Source organism: Jaculus jaculus, chromosome X, assembly GCF_020740685.1.
Source record: "Jaculus jaculus isolate mJacJac1 chromosome X, mJacJac1.mat.Y.cur, whole genome shotgun sequence".
NCBI classification, from domain to species: Eukaryota; Metazoa; Chordata; class Mammalia; order Rodentia; family Dipodidae; genus Jaculus; species Jaculus jaculus.
This window is the reverse complement of record NC_059125.1, coordinates 104196524-104216640: the sequence shown is the minus strand read 5'-3', so window position 1 is coordinate 104216640 and position 20117 is coordinate 104196524. Positions and strand designations below refer to the sequence as shown.

The 20117-nt window shown below is 44.6% G+C and overlaps 2 protein-coding genes across 3 annotated transcripts in view; both read right to left on the bottom strand.

Moving 5' to 3' along the window:
- Positions 1–200: 200 nt before the first annotated feature.
- On the bottom strand, positions 201–12211 carry Rtl9 (retrotransposon Gag like 9). The gene is made up of 3 exons (XM_004659135.3): positions 12101–12211; positions 1780–5753; positions 201–1261 (listed from the first exon to the last, which is right to left on the bottom strand). Exons 2-3 carry the CDS (start codon positions 5674–5676, stop codon positions 1145–1147), a joined length of 4014 nt encoding a protein of 1337 aa, XP_004659192.3. The 5' UTR covers positions 5677–5753; positions 12101–12211; the 3' UTR covers positions 201–1144.
- Tmem164 (transmembrane protein 164) overlaps positions 12148–20117 on the bottom strand; it is a 498963-nt gene continuing 490993 nt past the window's right edge. Inside the window, exon 8 of one of the 2 annotated variants that reach the window (XM_045140038.1) lies at positions 12148–12250. The gene's annotated coding sequence lies outside the window, so the exon portion shown is untranslated. The remainder of the gene's footprint in view (positions 12251–20117) is intronic. The other variant, XM_045140039.1, reaches the window with a different exon arrangement.

The following is a 20117-nucleotide window of genomic DNA, read 5'->3' as shown; positions in this document are numbered from 1 at the left end:
CATTGCTTGTCTCCTCCCTTACCTTGGATGGTATATATATATATATATATATATATATATATGTCTTATCTGACCCCTGAACAATGAATGTGTTAAGTTGAAAGAACAAATCAGTAAATTAAATTCTTAGTAGCCACAATCAATAAATTTTTTCACAAATGACTTTTATTTTTATGATTACAAATGTAATACATGCTTACTGTAGAGAATCTGGAAAGAACAGACAATAGTAGAAAGAAGATAATTAAAAAAATAATAACCCACCACCAGAAGGCAAACACTGCTCATATTATGTTCTAACTACCTATGCCTGTTTAAAGACCAAGACCCTTTTGAAGAGTGCCGGCCATGAAGCACAACAGCCAAGGGGAGTGAGGGCAATTAACAACTGAGGGGGTCACCCATAGGTCAGACTACAGATTCCACACTGAAGGACAAGGACCATAAACAACAGATCAAGAAGTCAAAGCTCAAAACACAAGAACAAGCAGGGTCACTATAACACTGATGGAAGATGGTGCTTGTCAAGAGTTTTAGCCCAGTACCTGTCACATGGCACATTACCAATAACTGTTAGCCATTACCATCACTACTATTAATCTTATGGGTCAAAACAAATGGTTCTGGGTGGAGGCTATTAACAGGGCAAGGACCCTGAAGACCCATTTCAGGTACTATGACTTGGGGCATACAAGGGCAAGTAGACTGGCTTTAAAGGGTGGTCTAGGAGTGGGTATTTCTCTCTTGATAAGCTCCACTGCCAGGTGGAATGGGACCAGGGTTTCCTCAAGTTTGCCTGATGACATGTGGCAAGACACTCTAAGGTGTTTTGAGGTAGGACATGATTTCTCCTGCCTATACTTCTCCCTGGACCACTAATTAGAACTGGCCTTGATGGTGATAGGAGTTCAGAATCTTATATACCATACACTCTTGTAGTCCAAACTGATTGTCAGGGCAGGTCACAGGCATGTGGGTGAAAGAAGGTCAAGGCAGCCAAAAGGCAATAAGGTGGGATGTGTCTGGAGGGGGAGGCTGGATGGTGAAGGCAACAAGGCTTATGATGTAGTTGAATGGAATAGGTCCAGAAACCAGTCCTCAAGTTAGCAGCCGAATCAGAAATCACAGACAATTCCATGGAGCACTACTTGTTGGTAGGGGCCTTCCGATGGCCTATGCTCTGTCGAAGGTGATCATGAAGACTTTCTTGGGGATCTTTATGTTCTTTCAGGTAGTAACAGCGTTTGGGAACATGCTGATGCTGTGAGTGAGGGGGAAAAGACAGGAAAAAATAAGAACCACACTTTCTATAACAAGAGACATTTTGCTGGTTAAATTCAGTAAGTCAACAGGTCAAAGACATTGACTAATTTTATCTGACTTGAAAAATCTGCAACCAGGTGCTAGACTAACCAGTCCTCTAGTGACCTGGATCCACAATACATGTGGCAGAGCCCATAATCTAAAAGAAGAAGCCCATTCCCTAAAACTAAACAGAATAGAGAGTTGGAACTGATCCCAGACAGTTCTATTATAATTAGGAGATAGCACGTTAAATATCCAGGCCCTCAGTAACTTCTGAAAGTGGTTATTATACCCAAAATAAATGTACAACCACAATCACTAACACAACCCTACATTGAGCTTTTAGGGCCTATGAACTCAGTATCTCCCTCTTGCCTCTTCCTTAATTCTACTCAAAAGAGTAAGGGTGTAATCCTTATCATGGTCTCCTTGGTTTTCTGCTTCAAAACTATGAGCACATTTCCCCCTCATTACCTCCTCAGTCTGCTGCTGAGAGCCCAGTTCACTCTCCATGGCCTCCTCATTGTTCCGCTTACAGGCTGCCTGCAGAACCTGGCTTGAGTTGCCCGGGGAACACTTCTCTTCAGCCAGCTGGCACTCAGTATATAGAGACCTGTCTATCAGCTCCTTTAGGCTGCCGGCGACCTTCAGGAAGATCCGACCCATTTTGGTGGTAACAGCTTCTGAAAGTCCTTCCAGAAACCTGGTTCGTAGAATGGCATCAGACCAAGACAAATGTCGGGCCAGCAGCAGGAAGTCAGTGGCATACTGCCTGACTGACTTCTGGCCCTGCTTGGGATGGCAAAGAACAGCACTGAGGATGTCTATCTCTGACAGGGAGTCATATAAGCCCTGTGATCTTCTCAAGAAAGATTTATTTTCATTGGAGAGGGGATTTCCTACCTCCATCTGCAAGATGGACCACCTCTCTGCTGCCCCCAGATGAAGAGATACCAGAAATGCCATTTTCTCAGAATCATTCAAAAACCCCCTCATTTGCTTCTCCTCATCAATCTCCATGTCTTCCTCCTCAGAGCAAGAACCCCGGGCTGCCTCTTGCTCTTCTAAGAGGTAACAGAGCGCTGGAGTCAGCATACCCAAGGAAGGTACTTCTTTTGGTGGTGGCTTCGTTGTTTCTGGGGTTGTGGCAGTCATGTGTGGTGTAGTCTTTGATCCAGAGGCTGTGAATTTGATGTGAGAGGGAGCTGCCTCTCCAGAGTCTGTGCCTTTGTTTTTAAGAGGGGACGTCATTCCAAAGGTTGTTTGTGGTGTGGCCATTGTTGCAGAGCCTGGGCCCTTCATTAGTGGTGTGGACATCCCTCCAGAGGCTGCGGCCCTTGATAGTGGCACGGACATCATTCCTGAAGCTGAGGTTCTCATAAGTGGGGAAGATCCTGTTCCAGTAGTTGAGACTCTCAGTGTGGGCTTGAACATCTCTCCCGAAGCTGTATGTTTGGGTTGTGGCAAGGACATAGCTCTAGAGCTTACAACTTTGGTTTGTAGTGTTGGCATTGTTCCAGAGGACATGGTTTTCATTAGTGGCATAGACATTTCTGCAGAAGCCATGGGTGACATTAAAGGCATGGGCAGGGTTCCAGAGGTTGTGGCTCTCATTAATGGCTTGGTCATCCCTCCCGAGCCCATGGCTGTCAGCTGTGCAGTAGACATCCTTCCAGAGGCTGGTGCTTTCGCTAACTCTGTGGCTACAGCTCCAGAGGTGGAGGGTCTCCTTAGTGGTGCAGACAGAATACCAGAGGCTGGTGGTCTGACTGGTGTTGGGGATAGCCCTGCAGATGCTGGAGCTCGCATGGGAAGTGAACACGCATCGCCACAAGCTGTGGCTATCGTTTGTGGTATGGCCCTTGCTCTAGAGGCTGGCATTCTCATCAGTGGCGTGGACATCCCTCCAGAGGCTGTGGGCCTCACCAGCGGTGTGGACATGGTGGCAGAGGCTGAAGCCCTTGTCAGTGGTATGGACATCATTCCAGAAGTGGCTGTCATTTGGGGAGCAGATATTGCTCCATAACTTGAACCTCTTGAGGATGGAGCTATCTCTCCAGAAGCTGGAGGTTTCAGTGGCACGGACCTCTCTCCAGAGGATGAAGCGCTGGTGAGCAGTGTGGACAACTCTCCCGAGTCTGAGGCTCTCATTAGTGGTATGGACATTGTTCCAGAGGCCTGGGCTCTCATCTGTGTGCCACCCGAGGCCATAGATCTCATGAATGATGTGAACATTCCTCCAGAGTCCTGAGTGTTCATTGGCTGACTAGGCATCTTCCCAGAGGTTGGGGCTCTCATTAGTGTTGTGGATGTTGCTCCAGGACCTGGACCTTTCATTAAAGGCATGGACATGTCTCCTGAGCTGGTGGCTGTCATTTGTGGCATGGATGGTGCTCCAGAGGTTGTGTCTCTCATGATCAGTGTGGGCATTGCTCCAGAAGCTGCAGTTGCCATTTGTGGCATGAACATCGTTCCAGGAGCTTTGGGTTTCATTAGTGGCTTGGACGATGCTCCAGAGGCTGGAGTTCTCATCTGTGGCATGGACACTGTTCCTGAGGCTGTGTCTCTCATGAACAGGGCAGACGTTGAGGCAGAGGTTTTGGCTGTCGTTAGTGGAGTAGACATTGCTCCAGAGGCCGTGGCTCTCATTTGTGGTGTAGATGTCAGTCCTGAGGCTCTGCTTCTCATTTGTGATGTGGACATTGCCCCAGACACAGAAGCTCTGGTTTTCTGTGTGGACACTGGCCCAGAGGCTGGGACCATTGATTGTGACATGGACATTATTTCAGAGGCTGTGGCTGCAGCTGGCTGAGCAGACAACACACCAGAAGCTGGGGCTCTTATTCCCTGTGTAGACATTGCCGCATTTGTTGTTGCCTTCACAAAGCCTATGGGTAATGTTCCAGAAGTCTTGGCCACTGTCAAATGTGTAGACATTGCACTAGTTGCTGTGGTTGACATTTGTTTAGTGATCATTGCTCCAGAGCTTGTAGCAGTCATTGGTGGGGCAGACACTGATCCAGAAACAGGGCTTGTCTTTTGTGGTGTGGACATATTTCCGGAGACTGGGGCTCTCATTAGGTGTATGGGCACTGCCCCCAAATCTGAAGCTCTCACTGGCAGTGTGGATGTCAGTGCAGAATTCGTTGCTGTCATTGGTAGAGCAGACATGATCTCAGGGTCTAGATTTTGTGTTAGCTGTGAGGATATCACTCCAGAGCCTGGGGCTGGCATCGGTTGTGTGGGCATCCCTGTGGAGGTTAGGGCTGTCATTAGCAATGGGGACATTGCCTCAGCATCTGGGGCTGCCTTTGTTAATGTGTGTATTTCTCCAGCCTCTGGGATTGACAGTAGTGGTGTGGACATTGCTCCAGAGCCTGATGCTGACATTGGCAGTGAAGACATGACTCCAGACTCTGGGCCTGACATAAACACAGCAGACATTCCCTCCGAGTCATCAGAGCTTGTTGGCTGGGTTGATGTCTCTCCAGAAGTTAGGGCTGACATGATGAGAGAGGACAATACTTCAGAGTCTGTGCCTGACATCAGCAGTGATGATATTTCTCCAGAGGCTAAGGCAGTCATTAGCACTTTGGACATTGCTTCAGTGTCCTCATCTGTAATTTGCAATGGGGACATTGCTTCTGAGCCCGTAGCTGTCATTGGTGGTGTAGATGTCACTCCAGAGTTTAAATCAGGAATCAGGAGTGGGGCTATCTCCCCAGGATCTGGGGCTAGCAGTAATGGGGTGGACATCGCCTCAGAGGACGAAGTGCTCATGACAGGTGCAGGCACTGCCACAGATGAGGAAGCTGACATCGCCAGTGGTGATATCTCTGTAGAATCTGGTGCTGCCAAAAGTGCTGTGGACATTGTTCCAAAGTCAGGAATTGTCATCATCCCTGGAGACATTAACCCATAATCTGAAGAGGAGAGCAGTGGAGACAGTGTCCCAGAGTCTGAGGCTGGCATTAACAGTGGAGACAGTGTCCCAGAGTCTGAGGCTGGCATTAACAATGGGGACAGTGTCCCAGAGTCTGAGGCTGGCATTAGCAGTGGAGACAGGGTCCCCGAGTCTGATATTGGCATAAGTGGTGGGGACAGTGCTGCAGAGGTTGCTGTTCCCATGAGAGTCATGGACAGGTTGTCAAAGGTTGGGGATGTCATCAGCTGTGTGGATGTACCTCCAGGGTCCGAGGCTGATGTTGAGACTATAGGCAACTGTACATGAGAATTCAGGATTTGGACCTCTGCTCTGGTCTCTGTCATTGTTCTAGAGAAAGTTGTTCCCCTGCTTTGAGGGTCAACATTTTCCTCCCTTATCATATTGTTGAATCGCAGTGAATGTAATGGCATTGACATATCTGCCATGCCCACAAGACAGTGTGGATGGAGACACTAAACTGATGACATCAGGGGTACTGCTGAAACCCACGTGTCAAGAAAAGCTGTAAATAGGAAAGAAATGTAAGGGTCAGATGATAATATAAAAAAAGAAAAAGACAAACGAATCATGGTGAAGACCTGCTTTTAACAGCATCAAAAGTAGGCCTATCCAGTTAAATAAACTGTGCAGTAACAAATAACCATATAGCAAGAGCAACTATCCCTTCAAACTCTGTCCTTTTCAAAGCAACCCACCCAGTTTCACAGTAAAACCTCCAAGTTCACAAATGCCAACAACCTGTCACGAGAGCCCAATGCTATTCAGAATCAAGTAAGTCAGCAGCACCACCTTCTGGCCAATTGTAAGAAGTACAAGCTTTTGGGTTATGTTCAATCCCACTATATACATATAGCACAGGCAGCTAAGGTACTGGCAGGCAACCCGAAAGCCATTTTGCCCCATGATAACCAATAGTTTCTAGTGATCTTGCCAGTGACTTAGTCTTAGTTTTGTAGACACCTAATATGATGTCACTGAATGTCTTTCTCAGGAAAAAACAGGACATCTAGCTGATACATGACTCAGAATAGTATTCTATAAAGCAAAATCCTGCTAAATGTTATCATCATGACTAATAATAACAGCCACCACTACACCTACTTATTGCTCACTTCAGTGCATGATGGGCATTGTACTTTAGGCAATTGTACACAACTTTCAACTGCCTGTAATGTGCAAGATTTTGTAAGCCTTATCATATTTGGTTTACAATCCCCTATGCAATAGATATTATTCTTGTTTTCCCAGCTTTCAAAGATTAACCATGGTTGCGGCTAAAACTAGATCACTGACAGTGACACACTAGGTATCTTTGACTCGCCCCTTCCTCGGGGTTTCTTAGTCTTTCATAGCTCTAAGATTGTATCTAATTATTTGTCTGATATTTTAGACCAAAATTCACTGGAAGCCCAATCTATAGTACAGAAAAATTTCAAGTTTTCCTGGTAACTTGGTGGGCAGCCCCAGGGCCTCACCCTTCTGGCCTGCCCCATAAGGGCTCTTTGACATACAACTTGGAAAGCAATATAGATATTACAAAACCTTAGATGTGCCCACAGCCTGATCATGCCAAAAACTGGAATACTTGCTACTTTGGGACAATGTCACAAAAGTCATCAATCATGGGCTTTGTGCCTACATAATAAAGAGAAAACTACCAGCAGAAATAACAACAGACAGGAAGTATTTCTTGAACAGGCACAGGCTGGCATGCTCTCTGCTAAGCACATTACTTGTCTTATACCCTTTAGTCCCAATGGGAACATTATGAGATTTTGGCGGTCCTCTGTCCTCATCTTACAGATAAGAGACTAGAGACACACAGAAGCTTCATAACTTCCCTATCATAGCAGAGATTCTGAGGCCCATCCAACTGCACAGCCCCCACCACTGTGCTCTTCTGATCCACTTCTTCTGTACCTTAGTATCATTGCCAAGACCCTTCCCTCTTCAGCCTGGACAACCCCAAGATAGAGTGCCATAAAAAATACTAGCCTCCTGCCGATAGTTTGATTACTCTAATCACTGATGCAGTGGGAAAGATGAATCCAAAGATTCATCCACCACACCACTGCTTCAGAAAAAAATCCCTGTACATGCCACAATTTCCCACTAGGCAAAACTTGAGAAAGATCTTACCTCACCAGGGATAGAGAAGAGGGATAGAGTGTCCTTTGCACTCTAGCTCTTTCAGTCTGGCCAATTGACTTATACACCGTGCCAGTTCATTATAGCAAGACCCAATACCAGCAGCTGTTCTCTGCAATCTCCCTTAGCTATCCCCTGCCACACCCCCCTCTTGCCCGCCAGCCAGCCAGCCTGCCTGCATGCCCGCCCACCCGCCCCACTGCTCTTGACTTGCTAGTGCTTGCTCTGGCTCTCTGGTCCCAGATTCCTGCCTCTATATAGGCTCTGACATTTGCCTCTGGCCGCCTTTCACTTGTCAGCCCTCCAGAAGCTCCACTTTAGCTCTTGGCCTATGCATCTCCACTCCTCTTTCCCCTTGTCCCCAATAGTCTCACCAGCCTCTGCCCCACCCCACCATGCCTATCTCTGGCTGCTCCAGAGAAGAGGAGATTGTTCCTGTTAAAAAGAGAAGAGTGTGAATAGGTCCTTGCTTGGGAAATAAGACAGAAACCTTCTACAGCACAGGAAGCCTGGGAGCTGGACACTACAACTGGTTTGATGACAAAGCACAAGTGGTTTGTCAGAGGTAAGAACTAGGGTCCAAGGTCCAGAGAAGTAGTGTCTGCAAAGCTCAAGGAGGTTCAAATGCAGAGAAAGCAGGGTGGGAGAGATGGGGGCATGGGGCCCGGGGATTAAACACCTTAACAGAGCACTACCATTGTAAGAATTAAAAGAAGCTAGTAGGCCCAGTGTCAGAGACACTAAGAAAATTCTGGCAGCCAGTATCCATTCCACATAGCTGGGATTCAACCACAGGCTCCACAGGTTTCACACAACTGGGGAAAAGGATGCTAGTCTTGAGAATGTCAGGAGGTGAGGACTCATTTATACCAGTGAGACTAAAGTCCACTTCCTAGAATCAAGACACAATGTCAGAGTACAGATCACACAGAGCACAGAAAATTGAACCATGCCCTCCTATCTATTTTTTTCCACACTGGGAATGGACCCCACAGTCCTGCACATGCTACCTTAGCATTCTACCACTGATACACTCCTCCCCAGCCACATTCCAGTCTTCTTGAATTGGTACTAATTCATTCAGTCTAGCAACAGAATGGGTCCCTGAACTCTGGGTAGGAAAGCCTTCATTTAGTCGAAATCCAGGTAGCCCAGGTATGTGGACTCAGAATTTGTGGATGGAATCATTCAGGTTATTATACACATCCAAATTAGCAACCAACAGTAATTCATAATGAGCAGCGAGCAAAAACTAAACCCTCAAGCTAAACACTAGACACACATTACATCATTCAGTCTTTCTGGCCTCATGTGGAAGGTAGGCAGGAACTGACACCAGTCTCATTTTACAAATTAAGAAGCAGGCTTGGGAAAGTTGAAGTTACCAAGGTCACAAAGCTGGTCCTAACAGCAAAGGCTGGATTTGAGCTCTGGTTTGTCTGCTTCCAAAATCATTCTCTCTCTTTAAGTATTTTTTTTTTGGGGGGGTGTCTTTTTAAGGTAAGGTCTTACTCTAGCCCAGGCTAACCTGAAATTCAATATGTAGTTTCAGGGTGGCCTCAAACTCACAGTGATTGTCCTACCTTCGCCTCCCAAGTGCAGGGATTAAAGGAGTGAGCCAGCGCTCCTCACACATTTTCTCTTTTTGTAAGCTCAAATGACTAGAAACATTCTAAGTGCTCTGCTCACTACCATCTACTCCCACCCCAAGCAAGGAAACTTTCTTATCACAAATGCTTCAACTACTGCAACAGCATCATAGTAGTAGTAGTAGTAGTAGTAGTAACAAGAGGGGGAGTAGAAATAATAGTATTAGTAGTAATAGTAGAAGTGGTGGCGGTGGTCTTGGTAGCTGACCTTGATGAGACTTTCCCATAAGCCAAGAATGGTGCTTAGGGATTCACAGCCATTATCTCACTTATGATCTTTATAGCTACTCTTTGAGCTAGATCCTTTTAATTCCCAGTTTGCAAATAAAAACACTGAACCTCAGCACGTATCATGCTTTCAATGTGAAATCTCCCCCCACCCCCCGTCCATCCCCTGGTCATGTGTGTGAATACCTGGTCCCCAGCTGGTGGTGCTTTTTGGAACATAGGACCTAGTTGGTGGACATAGGCTACTGGGTGTGGGCCTTGATCTCCCTGATCAGCTGCCTCATACACACTCTGCCATGGGCCAGAGCTGGCCAGCCAGCATGCCTTACCTGCCATGGTGAACTGAGAGCTCCTAAGATGGTAGGTCAAAACAAGTCTTTCCTCCCTTAAGTTGCTTCTATCAGTAATTTTGTCACAGCAACCAGAAAAGAAATTAACACAGCAGGTGAACTAACATGACCAAAAGCTCACAGTTCTGTCTGACTCAGAGCTCATTATATACTACTCAAAAAGAGAAACTCCAGTTGCTCTCCCCTAACAGAAAAAAAAAAGAGCCGTAGAAAATGTATTCTATTCACAATGGCTTCATAATAGTCCCTGTTAATATGATTAGGCTAATAAGCAATTAAATTCAACAACATATGTGCCTGGCGCTGTGCTAAATGCTTTACTTAAATGACTCTATTTGATACTCAAAACCACCCTATGAGGTTGATGTTATTACTGCCTTCATCCTTCAGATGAGAAACTAAAAACACAGAGAAGTTAAGTAGCTTTTCCAGGGTCACACAGCTACAGATCACAGATGTCTATGACAATAAAAATCTGAAAATGTAAAGGAATGTGTTACAGCCCAGTTTGCTTAAGGATTAAATGAATCATGGTACAATTTATCAGTAACTAATGTAACTAGTGAGAAAAAAAATCTTGGGCTATGAGAGGGCTCAACAGTCAAAGGCACTTGCTTGCAAAGCCTGGCAGCACTGGGTTCAGTTCCCTAGTACCCACATAAAGGCAGATATGTAAAGTGGTGCATGTGTCTGGAGTTCATTTGCAGTGGCAGTTCCCCATCTGTCGCTCTGTGTGTTTGCATGTGTGTGTGTGTGTGTGTGTGTGTGTGTGTGTGTGTGTCTGTCTGTCTGTCTGTCTGTCTGTCTACTTATGAATATGAATAAGTAAAAAAAATAAAAATTTCTAGTATGGTCATAATTACCAGACTTTTAAATAAAAGAAATGTGTAGACTTTCACTCTGGGTTAGATAGCACCCACCTGTAATCCCAGTACCTAGAACACTGAGGCAGGTTTACAAATTTAAGGCCACCCACAAAGGTGAGGCCATGTCTCACAAAAACAAATTTTCCAAACATGTATTCATTTTGTGTGGAAAAATAAAGTTTCAAACAACATATTAATATGCTAAGTGATCATACTTAAATGGTGGGAAGCACAAGATATTTTTATTTTCATTTTCCTTATCAGTATTTTCACATCTATCTAAAGTAGGCCCATTACACTTGCACAAAAAGAAAAAAATAAATAAAAGCTAATTTTCCATTTTAAAAATACTTGATTCCAATAGTTCTATCTCTAGCACTTTCCTGCATGCACTCTCCAGGGATCCCCAAAATCCACCCCCCAAGCAACCTTTCTCCCCCATCAAGTTTAACACTTGCACTGCTTAGACCTTTGCTTAGAAGTGACCTCTGAAAACAAAGGGGCTCCTGTGTTTGGCTCTTAATTCAGCTTTGGGGGGTTTATATTTAAAATGATTTCTTCTAACTTTTATTTGTGTTTAATAATTACGCAAGTAATCTAGGAATTTCTTCTCGGGATCAAAACTTGCAATCCTCCATGCAGATAAAGCTAGAGTCCTGAGAGTACCCCACCCTGCTTCCCCACAAGTCCCATGCCTCTGTCTGTTCACAGCTGGGTGTGTCTCCTTCCAAACTTTTCTAGTTGCAATGGCATTTACAGTTTATATCATGCTGCTTGCAAACCCCAGTGTATGCAAAAAGCTACAGCTAGAAAACCTATTCTGGCACCGGCTGCCCCTGGGTTCCAAGTTCTGGTCCACTGTGACCATTTTTATCAGCTTATTTCTAAGGAGGCTACTGAAAGAGGGCTCTCATAGGCTCAGCCCATTTGGGGCATAGACTTCCGGTTTATAAAAGACAGAGTCTCTAGGAACACAGAAAACGAAGGCCTCTTAAGGTAGGAAAAGTCTAGAAATTGCTGCTTAGCATCTCTCAGACCCCTCACGTCCCACCCAGTCGGTGCTGATCGATATGGCGAGGAGGTGTAGTGCTACTGCTGCCTCGCAAAAGGTAATTGAGTTTGGGGGATTGCATGGCTAGCTGCTTGGGGAAATAAGAATAAACAAGAAACCGTTCAATATGTCAACAAATAGCTTTCCAGATGTTGAAAAATAATCCTTCTCCTAGATTTTCAACAATATTCATCTCCCCTAGCCCCAGCGAACAGGCTCCCAGACAACTGAAAACAGACAAGCTAAAGATCAGCAATACCTGCCCTGTTTGGGGGTTCTCCACCTTCCCCAGTCATTCAGGGGAGAAGAAACCCTCCCCACTTTCTTGTTCTCCAACAGCTTTGATATTTAAATGCCTACCGGGTTCTTTGTAAATAAAGGGAAAAATAGCTAGCATTTACTAAGTGCTTACTATGACAGGCACTGACTGTGGTAAACATTTTACATACATTACATTATTTTGTTGCATGAATTATCAATAGCATAGGATATTTGTCCCCATTTTATAAATCAGCTGAGGAGCTGAAGTACAGAGAAATTAAAATGCAGTAACTTACCTTGGCTCTCACAGCTGAGAGTGAAGCTGGGCTTGTCACTCGGGTCTGTCTGACTCAGCCAGTGCTCTTAACTCACGGGAGAGTCACACACTGTCTTCGAGTCTCTGAAGGGCTGTCATATGGAAGAGAGGGTAGGTGTGTTCTGGGTAGCTCCAAAGAAAAGGATTTGACTGTTAGTTGGGAATTATGCTTTCATTGGATGTGCTGCAAATTCCCCAAACAACATGTATATGCATGTCCAACTCTATAGGGAAAAGAACATTATAAGAAGAGCAAACGGAACTGCCTTGCATTAGGTGCTGTCCTGAAGGATCTGTGAAATCAGAACAGGGGGGATACTGGAGGACTAAATAATGGACAGTGTCCCAATTTTCTTAAATAAGGAAACTACATACCAATATACTGTAAACTCCAGAGCTGGAAGCTTCCTGTCAATCTTTGGAGAGATTCTGCTATAGATTATGAAGCAGGTAATTTATAAGCACTTAGAATGAGAGTGGCAACAGGCTGTACCTAGAGGTACTCTACAAATGAGACCAGGTTCCCAGACTTGCAGCTTTTGCACCCCACCCCCAAATTGAGGGACCGATGCTAGGTAACTGATTTTTTTTTTTCTTTTTCCAAGGAAAAGCATTAAGAAACAAAACATCACTAAATTATTTCCTAAAGAAAAAGGGCTTTCTTCCTACACCACAAAAAGGAAAATAATCTCAGAATAAAGGACAGTCCTTTCAACACAATAGATTTCTCTTTACAAAGCATTTACTGTACAATCTTCAGGCTTTCCCTTTGGAGGAGGTGAGGGGGAGCGACTGCTACAATTTTCCTAGAGAATGGGAACTTGTCCAAGGACCTGCTTTAGGGAATCACTCACAGTTAAAACATCAGCATAGATTAGATAAGATCAGATACCTGTAAGACAGGAAGTCTTTCTGGCCAGAAGAGAAGAGAATATAGCTTGACCTTAGCCTAAGTGAGGACATGAACATAGATAAAGTAGCCACAGGAATGGAGTCCCAGAAGTAAATGTTGCCAAGTGGGGATGCAAGCTCTGCTGAGGCGGGACTTGGCCAGGACATTTGACCTGTGCCACCCCTTGGACCATTACAACTCTCTTGTAGAAATAAGTGCCCGCTGCCATTAAGCGTTTTGACCACACGTTAGTTCCTGACTTGATGATCTCCAAGCAACCTTCAAACTATTGTCTTCCCAGGCCAACTTCTCAAAGGCAAAGGAATGCATAACTAGCTAAGTACCCTTTGCCAGAGGAGGGCTGCAGAAGAGATTCTCTAGCCCTGCTCCCCTCCAGTTCCACATTTTTACAGATGCTATAAATAAGGGATTCTTATGCAACTTCTCTATGGCTGAGAACCTCTATGATCAGCCTAGCAGGAAGGTTTACATTTTCAGTCCCATGGTTTATAATATGTCTGTGTGCATTTGGGAATTTTCTCTCATGCTCACTTGCTGCCAGTGCACTGTTTCTGTCATTCGTGCTTCTTGTGTGAATGCTTAGAGAACACATGCTCCTTATGAGCTCTGCACTCTATCCAATTGCTGAGCCTCCATCCCAACCCCATCTTTATGCTTCAAATAACTGGTGTCACTGTACACTTGCCTGATGAGAAAAGAGGACGAACTGATATCCCCTCATTTGCAGAATTGGTCTCATTTCCAAATGCCATTAAATTAAATTTGACTACATCTGTTGACATTGACCTTGTTTCTGAAGGTGAATGCAATGCAGTAGACACTGCTTACCATATCTAAAACTGTGTTTCTTGAAATAAAAGTGTGGTGGGAGCTTTTACATTAACTTATCTCTGGCAGGACTGGTAAGACTGGCAAATCCAAGGGGGCTCCACTTTCAATAAGGCATAGGTTGGGAAAGAACTAGGCATTTTAACCCAAGTGACTCTGAAATGTCCTACACTTTAACAACCATTGGTTTAAGGGTTCATGTACCTTGATTTTTTTTTTCAGTGTTTTTGACACAGGATCTTGCTATGTAGCTGACCTTGGACTTGTGACAATACTCCTGCCTCAGACTCCCCAAGTGCTGAAAGTATAAGTGCAATCCACCACACACGGCTACATGCCCTGATTTTAACACCAAACAGGCCTGAGCTGGAACCCCAAAGCTTCTAATCACTTCTCAGTTTCTCCATCTGGAAAACAGGGATAATCATGGTCCCTACCTCAAAGAACAACATGTATAAAGTGTGAGAAGTTCAGTAACCTCCTTTGGTCCTGCTTCTTCATGGATCTGCTGCCTGCCTTCTCTGTGCTCTGCTTCTGCCCCTGGTGCCAAACAGCTCATTCTTTCTAAGACTGGCATTCAAACTCCTCAAGAGAGAGATTCTCATTGGTTCAAATGTAGTCATCACTGTACATGTTCAACAAAGTTGTCATCTCTCAGTTCTACCATAGGCTGTTTGCCAGCCTATAGAATGAATGCTTATGGATCAGGTGCCCTTTCCAGACTCAATCAGCTCTTGCCTGGGGGAAGCATGATCACGTGGTACCAAACATAGCCACCTATTCATAAGAAACTGCTACTTCCCTCAGCTAGGGTCTGTGGATGGAAACTTCTTAGAAGGGGCCCGTGGGTGTGGCAGGAATTCTGAGGCTTAGCCCGTCCAGTACACCTAGACTTCTCATTTATCCAGCCTGCCAAAGGAATGAAGCGTTCAAGTTAACTGAAGTCTCTATTTAATTCCGACTTTTCATCTCCACCAGGCCAGGAACAGCAGTTAAAAAAAAAAAAAAGACCACAGTTAAGGGGGAAAAAACTTAACCCTAAAATGAGACATTCTGTTTCTAGAACACGTTTTGAATTTTCCAAAGTACTCTCGCATCTATTTCCTCACTGTGGAGCTTACGGATTGGCAGCCACAGGCTAGATCCAGACTGTAGACAGATTTTATTTGACCCACACAGTGTTTTTTAACATTTTTAAATGAGTTGCCAACATTTAAAAGTCAGGAGATTTCACATTAAAAAAGATGAATTTCTGGCTTCTCAGAGAAAAGCAAAGACTTAGATCCTCATTCCATCCTGACAACTGTCAGCTGGAGCTGAGAAGGCTGTTCCCTGTGGAAGAAGCACGTGTTCTCAGTATCCTCCCTACCACACCAACTTTTCTTGTTCCCAGTGACCTGTGTGACCTCTAGAGACGTCAGGCCAGCCTTTTGCATTAGGTAAGGAAGGTAATAAAGGCACAGAGTCTGAAATCAGACTGACTGGACTGGAATCCCAGCTCTGCTCCTTCCTGGCTTTGAGACACAGAACAAGTGACTTAACACCTCTGACTCTCAGTTTCCTCATCTGTAAAATGGGGATAACAATATCAGCCAACCATATGCATATTGGGCAAACTAAATGAGTAGATGCCCACTTAGAACAATAACACTAAATGCCTACTAAATTTCTCCCTCTCTCTCTCTCTCCAATATTGGGGATTGAACCCAGTTTTATCCATCTTACACAAATGCTTTACCACTGATCAATATTCCCAGCCCTTGTTAGTATTTTTTTTTAATTTTGAGACAATCTGACTAAGTTAGCCAGGCTGGCCTTCAACTCACTCTGTAGCCCAGACTGTCCTTGTTTCTTCTGCCTTAGCCTCCCTAGGATTACAGACTTAGACCACCAGTCCTGACTTCCTACTGGTTTCTTTTATGGCCTGTAATTGTTCATGTGCTCTCTCTAACATCCTGAAGTTTCTTAAAACTAATATTGTGTGGCTGCAATCAGACCTGAACTGATAAGAAACTATTCATTTAGCACATTAATTAGTATTAGTGTTTTCAGGGCATTGCTTCAAATTCCATTAAGGGGTGGTAGATAATATATATTATGCATACCAAATTACTTTTCAAAAGCCCCAAAATTCTGAACTCCAAAACATGTCTCACTCTAATGCTTCCAGATAAGGTAGTATGAACCTGTACTATTATTAGTTTGTATACCCATTCACCAGATGGGAAAACTAAGTTAGCTACTGAATATCAAACAACTTTCCCAAAGTCTCACAACTTAAAAGCAAAACCAATATTGACTATTAAACATGAAACTCATAGTGCCCAGTATTCTGGTAGGTACTGAGGTCACTTTAAGTGTGTTTATGGAAGTAACAGATACCAGCTAGTGTCTGGTGAAGCACTGAAGAATATGACAATCTATTGAGAGTGACAAACCCTACCCTTAATAGCATTCTTTCCACTCTTTCTGTTAATATCAGGTCAGAATGAAGATGGGGGGAAGAATGTCTTCTTTCCAACAGAAGAGGAAAGTGAAGGCCACAGAACAGAAATATAACTTACTAAAATTCACACACCAAAAGATAGGCAAACCTGAAAGTAGAAGCCAAACTCTATGTTTTTGCTTCTTAAACCCCAGGGCCATTCCAACAATGACATATGCTGACCTTTTTGCATACTGACCCTCACACTCTGCAGACAGTCCTAAAGTTTTCAACATACCTGATGAAACGAGAGTTTCCCAAGATCTCAGCAAATATAAAAATGAGACAGCATGTCTGGGTGGACCTCATCCTTCCCTGTACCATAGGCAGCAATGTGCAGACACCATCCAGTCAGAAACCAGGGAGGGGAGATTTCTCAAATCCCAAGAAAAATCACAGAGACCCTACTGTTTGCTCTTCTCTGTTGATTTTTAAGAAGCTGACATTTACTTATGCCAAAGGCCAAAAGAAATGAAAAATCTACTTGGAAAGGGAATTTCATCAGTCATGAAGCAATACGTTAAAGAAACCTTTGCACAGTATCAGGTCCCTTGTTAGAAATGCAGAACGCAGAGCACAGCTGTGTCATATTGTTAGTGCATCAGAGCCCAGGGCATGAAAACAGCATACCCAGGACCTCTTTCCAGACCCCCGCTGGAGCACAGGGGAGCTGTCTGACATTGCCTCTAACTTAACAAGTTGGAAACAAGAAGGCAGGCCATGACCCAGGCGACCTCATGTCACTCCTAAGCTCATGGCTTGAGTTCCTGCTACCAACAAATCCGTACTTTGATCACACACCCAAGCGACCCAGATCTTTGAATTCAGCAATTCTTTCTCAGGTTTCAGTGAGGCATTGGCAGCCTGCGCTATTTTGGGACACTTTCTCTGCTGTGGATGCCACTTTTGGAATACGCCAGGAACATGCTAAGGACCCAGAGCTCTCTATCCTGGACCTGTTTTCGGGTTTGCTTCAGGTTTGCGCTCTCTCTCTCTCTCTCTCTCTCTCTCTCTCTCTCTCTCTCTCTCTGTCTGGACAGATCGTTTGGAGGACAGTTGCTCCTGCCAACCTAATCCCAGGGGCCTGACTACCTTGCCGGGCCACAGGCTCCAAGAGGCAATGTGGCTGCCAGGACCCTTGCCGTAAGGGACATGGAGGCACCAGGCAGCCTAGCAGGATGGAAGCCATCCTAAGGGGTGGACTGAATTTGGATGCAGGATGAGAAAACAAGATGGGAATGGGGTGGGAGGGGGGTGAGGAAGACAAGATTTTTCAAACATCTTACTCCTACGATCATCACTTCCCATTCTGATGCAACTGACTCGGCAGGCATTCAGGAGCCTGTGAGCTCCATTTTCCTGCTATAAAATCTCCAGCACCTGTAAGTACGGGGGCTCACTGATGCTCACGCTGACTTTTGGGGAGGGGGACAGGAGGGAAGGGCTTGGAGATGGTCATAATTATCTGACTGAGGTGTGGGCATGCCATGGTATTAGAGGAATGTCTGACTCGACCCCAACCCCTGCCAAACTGCTTCTTAGCTTGAAAAATGAGAATGCCTCTGTTCTTTCCCAAACCCAGACTTCAGATACCAAAAACCCCACCTGTCCTTTAGGGAACTCTGTTCATCAGTGCTGTGCACACCTGATTTCTCATGTTGGACTTAATGGGAGAAGTGCACCCTTGGCATTTGAATTTCTTAAATGTAACCACAGCTACTATTGTGGGCATAGCCCCTGCTGGCTTCTCCATCTTTTATGCAGTAATTTGCTGAAACTGTGAGAGATGTTGTAAGCAGGAGGGTATAAATGAGAATCTAGAAACTCCTCCATGGTTTAAAAAAAAAAAAAAGGAAGAGCAATGTGGTTGATTCTCAACGCAGTTAGAAATGCTGCCACAATGGGGAGGCTTCCCGCTAGGCAGTGAGATGGTCCCTTTCAATGCCTTCCTATTTTAATGGAAAGAGAGGCCAAAATAGCTGCCAGCTCCCCAGGAAAGGAGCATTTCTGATGCTTTTACCACTTTACTGAGAGACTGGACATTGTTTCTGGCCGGCTTATCAATCCCTGAAGCAGCGCCAATGGCTGCTTACAAAGGGGAGGGAGAGTCAGCCCTTCTTCTCTGCCTTCTTTAGGAGCCCATTGGAGTTCCCTTACAATAGCCCAGGATGATAAAGCCAGACCCTGAAACTTCCCCTCTTCCCTCAATACCAGACCAAATCATTTTCATGGTACAGAATTTGTTGGGAGGTGATGGCAAGCGTGTCTTTGTTAGGAAGCCATTTGGAGTACCTGACTATGTCCCATACTAAAAAGAGTGTGCTCGGCTTTTGTAACACCTTCCTCAGCCACAAATAAGAACAGGAAAAGACAAGTTTGTTTTGTCCCTCTATTTCCACCCAACATCATGGGAGAAACTCTGTCCTTAAACATAAGATGTTCATTAACTCGAGGCTGGCTACCTTCAGATTCTCTGGTTCGCAAAATTCAAAAACTTATTTCAGTTCTATGAAGTGTGCTGGTTCTGAAGTGGATTTGAAGAGAATAATGTTGATATGAGGACAGGAGGAATCCAGAAAGGAAGAAAATCTTGTGTATAGTGGAGAAGTGATTGTTTTTGAGAGTGTAGAAAGAATCGAACTTGTTTTAAGCCCTGACTTTTGCCTGTTTGTATGCTCTTTGGAAACTTGTGAAGTATCTCAGACTCCTCTTTCTGATGAGCTCTGAGAAATCAAGACTTGGATCATAGAGGTCTGTTCACTGGAAAAGCCTTGAGTGTTAGTGGTAGTCTGAATCTTAAGTCGAACTTGTGGCATGCCAGAAGCATTAGGAATGTTCCCTGGGCCTTCCAATTCCTTCCTATCCACTCCCAGAAGCTTGAAAATTCTTAAGTACATAAGGCATTTAACCCAGCTTTGGCATCAGTTAAAATACTAACCTCCTGGGAGGGTCAGCCTGTTAAGCCTCATTGGAATAACATCCCATCCTGACATTAGATTCTGACAGAGGGGAGAAGAACAAGGAGAAAGGAGCCTGAGCTCACTGTATATGCAAATGACCCTCAGTTCAGATCCTTAGAAGTAGGACCCAGATTAAGGCCAAAACCACCAAGGAGCCCTGTTGGTAGAAGGAGATGGCTCGATTCACACTAAAATAGGACACAAGTCAACTTATTGAGGCTGTGAATTGGGATTTTAGGAATCAAACAAATACCTACTTAATGAAACTGAATTAAACTCAATCTCAGTGAGATTCGTGGTAGTTACAATGGCATATGTAGCTTACTAAGAACTATAAGTGCAAAGAGGAGTTCCTAGGCAGAGCCACAGGCTGAGGGGAAAGCACCCCTACATCTCTATATAAGTTCCTCTTAGGGCCTAGTGGACAGAGTAAGACCACTTGAGTTTAAATCCTAAGTCAGTACTTTCTAGCTGGATGGGCTTGAGCAAGTCATGCAACCTATCTGAGTTTCATCTGCAAAATGAACACAGTGATAATTATCCATCATTACTGTTGTGCACATTAGACAAGATGATGTCTGTGAAGCCCAGCACAGTGCCGAGTATTGGGAGGGTTTTTAACACAAGTCAGCAATGATGAAGTGTCACCACTCAGTGCAGGTCTATCAACAGCAGGAGTTAAGGGCACATCATCTTCTTCATCTAAAATGGTCCTTTCCTCCCAACCTCACTAGAGTAGAGAGTGGCCCCAAACCTGTCCTTTCACTAGTTTAGCATCCACTCCATCCTCCAGCTAACTAAACGGGTAGAT

Bases quoted from the DNA above. Each gene is read 5' to 3' on its own strand.
- Rtl9 (XM_004659135.3), bottom strand. From the start codon at position 5,676: ATGGCAGATATGTCAATGCCATTACATTCACTGCGATTCAACAATATG. The intron at 1,262-1,779 runs GTAATGAGGGGG...CCTCACTCACAG, and splicing joins CTCAGCAGCAGACTGAGGAG to CATCAGCATGTTCCCAAACG.